Below are 10,052 nucleotides of genomic sequence, written 5' to 3' on the forward strand. Positions count from 1 at the left end.
TTTGGATTGCACTTTGTTAGTACAGATCTTTAAATCAGATCCAATCCATTCAGATCATGTCAAAAAATATGGTACCCAAAACTGTATTAGAGGTCTTCTTCTTCACAACATGTGATGTTAAAAACCTTGAAAAGGAGACATTCTCTTATCTCTTACTCATGAAAAAAATTATCTCCAAGATTATAACAATAAGGATAGAAGAAAAATGGTAATAATAATATTTAAATGCATAATATAAATGACAAATGATCAAATAATTTTTATTTAAATGATAAAATGATAGATGATTAATTAAAAAAATAAATGAAAGAATAAATGAATATAAAATAAAATAAAATGCAACACAAATGTATGTCTGCTCTCCTGAACACACACACATGGGTTGCTGAAAACAGAGACTCTGAAACAAGCAGATCATGGAAAAGAAAGTCATTTCCAGGCACAGCTCAGAACACAGAGCTCATGGGAGTTTCAAGGGCAATCGAAAAAACAAACAAACAAAGGAACTGGGCATTTAACAAGACGTCCCAATAACAGACCCTAACAGGTTTTCATTGATTTTATTGTGATTTAAAGTACTGTATAATATTTTAGCAAGTTTAGAATAACACCGCAATAAGCACATTGTAATAATAAAGAGATTGACATACCAACTCGATTTAAAGAATAGTAGTATTAAGAGAAACAAAACATTATATTATAAGATACAAAACTAAATTAAACATTTTGACAGATAACATGTTCCTAAATGAGGACAGGAATGAGACTTACAATGTGATAACAGCACACATTAGAGATATTAATGAATTATAAAAAGTGATATGCAACAATAACACTCATGTTTAAATATAGAGAACAATTTGAATGCTTAATTAAGTGGGTTAAATATAAGTAATTGTAAATGGGTTTTCAGAATGTCAGTGCTAGGTTGCGTCAGGAAGACCTGCACCAAATAAATGTGCAGACGATTCTGCAGTGGTGATTTTAGGATAAATTTATAGTAAAATGTTATACATAAATATTCAAAGGTAATTAATACCTGTTGTGGCTAAAAGAATGAAAATGACACTTCTGAACCCAGCAAGGATACTCCCATCTTTGAACCAAATGAGAATCCAAATCCAAGGATTTTGGCCTCCACCCCACCCACACCAATAGATGCACCCGTGTCAAAGCCTAGTCCCACTTTCACACCAACTGGACCGGCTTTAGCTGATGCACTGGCGATTTCAGCTCGAGCCATTGCTCCGAGTTTACCCTCTTTGGCTTCGATACCAAATGAGGCACTTGGACCTTTGGCTTCAGCCTCAAATATACTGTATTCAGCACGAGCTCGTCCAACTCCTGCTTCTGCAAGGTATCCAGCCTTGGGAAGCCTTTTTCCTGGTTTGTTTTCAAAACCTGATGATGCATATAAGTCTTGTTCAGCATAACCTCCTTCTGCATTGGCACTCGCTGGTCTGTCGTACGTGTCAATCATGCCCAGTAAAGATTTCGTATTTTGCGCTTCTGACTTTTTGATAGTATCCTCATCAATTTCATTTATGCCATCTTTCTGCCACTGTTTGGTAGACAGCATGTCTAACTCTTCACCTGTAAATGAAACCGATGAGCTTTAATGCAGTGCAAACAGACAGGTGTTTAGAAAAACAACAAGCTTTATATACGTGTACACCATTTAATGCTCAACATTAGAACACTGTAAATGTGACGAGTTGCTATTACACAACCTTGCATGCTAATATTTCTGTATTTGGTCTGATTCAATCTGAGATTTGGATTGCCTACATCTTCATAATAGGTTGGTAATAATATATTTTTACATAATATATAATATATTTTTGATTTAATAAAGAGACGTATTTCAAACAAACTACACTGAGAATATAAAGAAGTGTATGAATACACAAAATAGAATAAATAAATAAACAAATAACACTAAAATGTAGAGTTTGTGCAATGTATGTGTTAGAAATATAGACCAACTACTACAATACACTTACTGTTTTCTTCATGTCCATGGTTAAAATGTCTGGTATCAGGTCTAATGTCTTCATCTGAAAATAAAACATTATCTTTAATGCAGTGATAATCACACAAATGTGTAGAAAACTAGCTTTGTATTAAAATACACTTACCACATTCGTCATGTCCATCGTGGCTTAACTCCAGTCTTTTAGACATTGTAGTATGCCACAAGTTAACACAATCTATGAGACTTTGGTGGAGTGTCCTTGTAAACTGTATATATATAAAGGGGCAGCAACTGAAAGTGAAAGCCAAAAACGAGAAGTCCTGCAGTGGGTTTAATTACCAGTAAATTAGCATTTTGATGCTACGTTTTGACTTTTAAGAATTTGCTCATGCTGGGAACAGCTCCTAAAAAAAAGTTTTCTTAGTTTAGAGAACTTTTATGAACACTTTTTAAAAAATACTTTTTTTTCCACTGTAAAGACTCCATGGAGATTCCATGTCCAGTTTCCTTTAGATATTTCAAAGGTTCATTAAATAACTTTTTCCCTAATATGGGCAAAAGCATCCAGCTATCTCTGTAGCTAAGCTGTATAAAAATGTGAAGGAAATACATGCACATTTGCGACAATATATAGTTTATGTGTTTTTATTATAATTAATTTTCAGTCTATTTGACTTAGCCAATTTCTATCCCCTCACTTCTGAAATGATGGCTACGCCCCTGTTAGCATGTGTTTGCAGAAGTGTGCCTATAAAATATGAAATTGAAAGGTGCCAAGTTCATCATCATATACTGAAACTTGCTCTGATTCACAGACTCAGTGTGTGGGTGTTTAGTCTTTCTGCGTCATTAGATAAATTCTGGAATATTTCCAGTAAATTACAGTTTTAATCAGTCCATGCAATTTTCTGGGATGAGAAGTTGTAACATTATCAGCATTTTGATGTAACGTTTTGTTTGTCAAGATCTCACTGACTGAACACGTAATACATATGTGCAGTGCATCACCATTTTTATAAACTCTTAAAACTTTGTAGTTTATACAGAGACTGTCACGTCCCTGGACTCATTATGTTGTGTTTTCCATCCATGTGCTCCGTGTCCCATGTTGATTGTATCATTCCATGCACCTGTGTTTCCCCAATTATCTTGTGTTTATAAGCCCTAGTCCTTGCTGTTGTTTTTTTTCAGAGATTGTACGTCTACCTTTGTGCTCCTGTCTGCCTGGTGTATACCTATGGATTACTGAAAGAAGATCGTTCCATGTATTTCTGGTTTCCTCGCTCTCTGTCTTTACACGTAGTGTGACAGAGACGATAGTGATGTTTCCAGCTTGCCAAAACACTGTTGTCTTGTAAATGTAAGTGTTTTTTTTTTCTTGTGTTGGAACATAGACTGAAAAAGACCTTTTTGTTTTCAAATGAGATTTTGGGACATTTAATAACCACTGTACTGAAGATCTGATAAGAATAAAACTTAAAAAAAAAATCCTGCATTCCATTCGGAAGGGCTCATCCCTATGCCCTAATCCCTTCAAAGGGTTTACCCTCTGGTGTGAGAGCTTTGAAGGGTGTAGGGGACCAGTGCCCTTCGGGGGCATTATGTGCCCACACTGAGGCACCGTCATCATGCAAAGGATCATGGGAGCCTGACATGTGTATCAGCTGTACCATTCTAACTTACTTCATTCTGGACCCTTTGAGGTGATCAGTTTTGAGCACTTTGGTTTGCCATGACCCTTTATTACGGCAGCCATGATTGTTTTAAAGTGGCATTCGGAGGGTGATATATCCCATTTGGAACGCACCAATCTGAAATTATGTTCTTGGGATCTAGGATTGTGAATAATTTGATTCAGATTGGGACTTTGGAGCACATATCACAAATCTTTTTTTTTCTAAGTCCTTTTTTTATTTCACAGTATAGCCTACATTACCTCAAAAAAGAGAAAAGTACACAAAAACACAATTAACCACACTTTTATTATTGTAAAAGCATAGTAACAAAATGTTTTTTTTTATTTACAAATTTAAACCATGGTTAATTTGATTTAACGATGTGTTATCATAGTTTAGGTCAAGTTCAAAGTTTATTTATATAGCACCTTAAAACAACACAAATGTTGACCAAAGTGCTTCACAAGAAAAGCAAAATACACACATGATAAAACATGAAGTTAAAACAAATCAATTGTTTTGTGTGTGGAGAGGTGTAACTGAAACGAGCTGTAGTGTTTTGGACGATATGTAATCATGAGGGTGATGACTGACTGATCCCAGCATACAAGGCATTGCAGTCATGAATAATGGTCCCCAATCCCTAAAAGAAGGTGCTTTTACATTCGAGGTTATTTTAATTGGAAAAAACTGGTCCTGAACACTGAATTTATTTGTTTGTCAAACTTCTGATCTGAATCAAAGATGACCCACAGATTTTTTACATTGGAATTATTTTACTGAGGATGCCCCAAAAAAGCACTGTATATGTCGATACACTATAGTTTAACTATATTAACTAAGGTTTTTTTCACCTTAAATGGAGACATAGGATCAATGCAGTTTTGACCGCTTTAACAGAAGTTTCCATGTATTTGTATAGATCAACTTTCAATAAAGATTTTTTTATGTATGCGAAATTTAGCTAGCGAAAACAGATTAATTTTCTTATAGGTTATTCTCTTTTGTTTAGTCATACATTCCAAAGAAAACGTCTCTAAAACTGAAAAATCACTTAGTCACAAATTAGACTCCCTGAACATGAAAAAAATCTGGCCAATGTTTCTGTGAGTGGTTACATTGACAAACAAATTAATGACATCTTCCCCAGAAGTGTGACAAAAACAGCAACTCATTTCAACGTCTAACTTATATAATAATTGTCAATCAGCAAAAATTGTCTCTTAATTTTTTTTCCAGACCAGAAACGAGTAATTATGATACTTTTCATTTTAAAATCATGTCATTGTCAATTGGGAAGAAATTGTCAAAGAAGAAAAAAGAGGAAGACATTTTCTGCTTGTATTTAAAAAAAAGAAGAAGAAAAAAGTGCAGTTAAATAGAATTGAAGCATCCAGTTCAGTTGTTGAAAACTGCATCATATTTCGGTGGAAACTGTATATAATTAATATTTCAGAATTCTTTGATGAACCGAAAGTTCAAAAGAATGGCATTTATTTTTTAACAGATGTACTGAATAAGAAATCTTTGGGCCTTTTTACAAGAACTCATGACCCTCAGGGGGTCACTACAAATAAGGAGCATTTGCATTGAAAAACATTTAAACTTTATTTAACCTTCAGGCATAAATTGAATCCTTCTTTATTTCCATCCCGAGCCAGGAAGACCAAAGAGTTGACACGGGACCCAACCAAGAGCGGAGACACATCAAGAGCAAAGAGAAGTTTTCTAGAGAAAGAACCTCCTGTATGCTGGTGTTCCCAGTTACGCAGCGATCATCCACCAAAATATTTTCTGACCCCTTGATGTGGCGGATCTCCAGATCATATGTTTGTAAAAATAAATAACCACCAGCGCATCAACTGTTGGTGGTTATGATCAGAATAACTCACAACAGATGTTCGACCCCTTCCCACATAAACGCTGAAATGCTGAAGTGCCCAAACCAGAGCCAATGCCTCTTTTTCAATAACTGAATAGTTTAACTGAATTTCCTTGAAAAGAAACCTAAACATATGCTCAATTGCCTCATCGTCATCCTGTAAAAGGACATTTCCCGCCAATATAATGTCATTCAATATACAGGAAAGATTTTATGCCAGTATGCACATTTACTTATGGATCTAAAGGACTATTCTTACATGAGTAGGAATAAATATTTCAGATTTTAAAATATCTGAATTGTCAAAATATGCTGTTGAAATGGCTGCTATTATAATATGACTAACATGTTTAGAGGAAGTGTAAACAAATAGATTAGTGGTTTGCTCCTGTTTTAACATATTTGATTACTCTGCAATCTTCAAGTTGGATTCTGCTAGGTCCCAAAAAAAAAAAAAATGCTTTAAAAAGAGAAGTAACCGATTTTAATGTTCCCTTAAGTAAAGGTAAAATTAAATCTATTTTTTAAAGAAAAATATTACTAAAGAATGGCAGAGCTAAAGATATTTTAAATAATTGTTGGAAACACTCAAATAACAAAATCAGTTAGCAAACTAACATCAGAAAACCAATACAGAATGTATAGTCACCTGAAAGAGGAGAGGTGCTAACATGGATAATTCCTGATGTAAAAAATGATTTTGATATATTGGATAAGAAATAAGAATGATATGAAATGGGTATTAAATAGGGATATCCCAATATCTAATTTTAGACAAATGATCCGCAAAGCAGCTCCGAACTCCCAAACTGACTAAAACGATTCGCGAACCCGCTCTGAACTCCATAACTGATTCAAATGATTCGCGATCCCGCTGTGAACTCTCGAACTGACTCAAATGATTCGCAAACCTGCTCCATACTTCCAAACGGACTCAAATGATTCGCGAACCAGCTTCGAACTCCCGAACTGACTCAAATGATTCACGCTCCGAACTCCCAAACTGACTCAAATGATTCGCGATCCCAAACTGACTCAAATGATTCGTGAGCCCGCTTTGAACTCCAGAACTGACTCAAATGATTCGTGAACCCACTCCGAACTCCCAAACTGACTCAAATGATTCAAGCTCCGAACTCCCAAGCTGACTCAAATGATTCGCGATCCCGCTCTGAACTCCCAAACTGATTCAAATGATTCGCGATCCCCAAACTGACTCAAATGATTCGCGAGCCCGCTTTGAACTCCAGAACTGACTCAAATGATTCGCGATGCCCAAACTGACTCAAATGATTCGCGATCCCGCTCCGAACTCCCAAACTGACTCAAATGATTCGCGATCCCCAAACTGACTCAAATGATTCGTGAACCCGCTCCGAACTCCCAAACTAACTCAAATGATTCGCGATCCCCAAAGATATAGCTAAAGATATTTTAAATAATTGCTGCAAACACTCAAATAACAAAGGGAGAGGATATGGATGGAATATAAATCCGTTAGCAGAGAAACATCAGATAACAAATACAGAATGAAGGCTATAGTCACCTGAAAGAGGAGAGGTGCTAACATGGATAATTCCTGATGTAAAAAATGATTTAGAGATATTGGATAAGAAATAAGAATGAGATGAAATGGGTAGTATTAAATAGGGATATCCTAATATAAATTTTTCATGTTGTGTTTAATTGCTAATGCTTTTATCATGTCACTTTATTTCATTTTCCGTTAAATTCAAGCCAACAGGATCTCAAAACTTGAATCTGAATTGTTACTGTCCTATGAAAAGTTGGAAGTAAGTTATACTCTCTCAACCAGTAGCGGCGCCAGGATTTTTATTGTAGGTGGGCCTCCAGAAAACTGGATGGGCCAGTTAAAATATGACCCCCCCCCCACACACACACACAAAAAACCCGGGTTTCCCTTCATCTCCGTCCAGCGCTTTTCTGCGGCACTGAGGAGGACATCAACTTGTATCGCTGTCCTCAGCTCAGTTCTGAAGGCAAGCGGACAAATAAATACACCTTAATTGTTGGCAGTAAGCTAACTTCATTTATCTCCTATGAACGTTCAATACACAAAAAGACTGAAACGGAATTAAATCTTTCTGAAATCGTTCTGTTTCTCTCTCCATTTATTTGTTCATTTGTTACGTTGTTCAGCTGGTTAATAATATTTCCACGTCCTGGCTGGTGACTTTGCTTGAAACCATCCATTTTCCCAAGCGCTGCAGCATGTGCCCTGCTGGCTTCATGTTTGCCACAACCGTCAGAAAAATGTTTCCAGTCTTTGAAGCCCGTATTAATGAATCTATCCTCATAAGCTGCTTCAGCGAAATGACGACAAGACTTACAAAAAACAGCATCTCTTGAGATGCTTATTTCTTGATGAATTTAAAATTAAATAAGCTGCTTTGTTTTGTTTTACGTTTCATATCGGAACAACTGTCTGTGTCTGTCTTGAATGAATGACGTCCGCCAACGTCATTCATTTCATTGGATCACTTGCTGGTGGGGTAGAAGCCGCTGATTGGCTGAGAAGCTTTCGCCCAAAGCTTTCCTCGGGCTGCTTATTGGATGAACCGCTAGAATGAAAATCACTCACTACTCATAGGCCTGGGCCAAAATGGGTGGGCCCGGACCCCACCCGGGCCCAATGGTAGTGCCGCGGCAGCTCTCAACTGTTACATTTTGATTTACTCATTGTTCATTTAATTGTTCTATCAATGATTGTTTTTTTTCAGTTAATGCCAGAGGTTTACAAAACATGCTAAAAAGAAAAGCTCTGTTCTTGTTTTGTAAAGGAAAATAAGCATTTTTTATTTTTTTTGTTTCATTCAAGAAACTCATGCCTGTTTCTTGGAGGTGCTTTTTTGGAAGAATCAGTGGGGTAGTGACATCTGGTTCTCTTTTGGTGTCTCAAAAAGAACAACAGGTGTCACCATTTTAAAGGACAGGTTTTCAGGGAAAGTCCTAAGTCACAGACAGATGATCAGGGTCATTTGGGCACTTCATCAGGGCACTTATTTGCCATATTATGCCATATTAATAATTTACATTCAAAATTCCCCTCCACTCAAGTAATTTGGGGTGGTGACTTTAATACAGTGTTTGATGGAAAACAAGATCAATGGCCACATAGAACTGACAATATGGCAAGTGAATTAAGCGATGTTTGTTTACCACATATAGCATAATTGACATATGGAGTTATAAAAAGCCACAGTCTCTTTTGTATACATTGAGTAATAGGGACAGATTTCAACAATCACATATTGATTTTTGGCTCATTTCATAACATATAAAAGAAAGAGAGTTGAATTTGTTACTATTGTACCATCAGTTTTAACAGATCACAAACATATGTTTCAAGTTTCAATATAGGTTTTGATATAGGTTTTTAATATATGTGACGTATATAAAATTGGCCATGTTCCTATGTTATATGTATGGACACACACACATATATATATATATACACATATATGTACACATAGTTATACATATATATACACATTTCCTTTTTTTTTTTTCGGCGCACACATTTTTTAGCGGATAGGCATTTTCGTCCACACGGATCTGGCGTTTTGGATGAGTGAAACTGATGTTTTGGAACCTGGTCCCAGAGTGGATATATTTGAAAACACCTTTGCGTTTCGTCTGGATGGCGAATCTGTACATTTTCTGAAAATATGACGTCTTCAGCCCACGTCTCGCCCCTAGTCAAACACCACTACGTCACGTAACAGCAACAAAAACATGAACAAACACTGAACGATTGTATTTTTTATTAACTAACATTAACACGGATTAATAAATGTATTGTTCCATGTTCGTTTGTGTACCACGTGCAAGGTTTATCAGCAAATCCATGTCTTCTCAGTTTTAAGTGTATCTCTGGCAGAATTACAGCGCCACATGCTGGTCTGGCATGTATACTACATCGGTTTCTCGTGGACGTGGATATTTCTTGAGACGAGGGAAAAAAAGATCGGGGGTAAGCTACTTCTCCGTGTGGACGGGGCCGAAAAAGTAACGGGTACTTACGGTTATGGATAGAAATCTAGTGGATTAAGAGTACAATCTTTGCCTCTCAAATGTACTTGAATAAAGTCATGAGTACTCCCCAAAAATTATACTCCCGAACGGATTAAAATGATTTGCGATCCCCAAACTGACTCAATGATTCGCGAACCCGCTTTGAACTCCCGAACTAACTCAAATGATTCGCGAACCAGCTCCAAACTCTCAAATTGATTCAAATGATTTGCGAACCTGCTCCGAACAACAAAAAAAAGGTCCCCAGGACGTCCCCTAACGCCGCCTTCACACTGGCAGTTAAAATCAGCTCCGATATGGCTACGAAACGACCGGAAGTCATTCATTTCCTATGGAGATTCGCAGACCGCATGCGAATGGCTATGAACCGGGTCCGAACGAGTGCGGTGCAAAAAAAATCGTGTCCGTTGGTCATCCGGATGCATTCAAAAAATTGAACTCTAGCAAAAGGCTACGGACGGTT

General features: G+C 36.7%; 1 protein-coding gene and 1 long non-coding RNA gene across 2 annotated transcripts; one reads left to right on the forward strand and one right to left on the reverse strand.

The window, feature by feature from the left end:
- Positions 1 to 468: 468 nt before the first annotated feature.
- Positions 469 to 2,242, reverse strand: LOC127968338 (uncharacterized). The gene is made up of 3 exons (XM_052569481.1): positions 2,139 to 2,242; positions 2,004 to 2,057; positions 469 to 1,593 (listed from the first exon to the last, which is right to left on the reverse strand). The coding sequence occupies exons 1-3, from the start codon at positions 2,182 to 2,184 to the stop codon at positions 1,049 to 1,051; spliced, it is 645 nt and encodes a 214-aa protein (XP_052425441.1). The 5' UTR covers positions 2,185 to 2,242; the 3' UTR covers positions 469 to 1,048.
- A 939-nt stretch (positions 2,243 to 3,181) lies between these two features.
- LOC127968340 (uncharacterized) lies at positions 3,182 to 5,596 on the forward strand. The gene is made up of 2 exons (XR_008155949.1): positions 3,182 to 3,335; positions 5,313 to 5,596. It is a non-coding gene; the product is annotated as an uncharacterized LOC127968340 (long non-coding RNA).
- Positions 5,597 to 10,052: the final 4,456 nt, after the last annotated feature.

This window comes from Carassius gibelio, chromosome B11 (genome assembly GCF_023724105.1).
Source record: "Carassius gibelio isolate Cgi1373 ecotype wild population from Czech Republic chromosome B11, carGib1.2-hapl.c, whole genome shotgun sequence".
Taxonomy (NCBI): Eukaryota; Metazoa; Chordata; class Actinopteri; order Cypriniformes; family Cyprinidae; genus Carassius; species Carassius gibelio.

Coding starts and splice junctions, on each gene's coding strand:
- LOC127968338 (XM_052569481.1), bottom strand. CDS start 2,184: ATGTCTAAAAGACTGGAGTTAAGCCACGATGGACATGACGAATGTG. Junction 2,058..2,138: donor CGATGGACATGACGAATGTG/GTAAGTGTATTT, acceptor TTTTATTTTCAG/ATGAAGACATTAGACCTGAT. Junction 1,594..2,003: donor CCATGGACATGAAGAAAACA/GTAAGTGTATTG, acceptor TTTCATTTACAG/GTGAAGAGTTAGACATGCTG.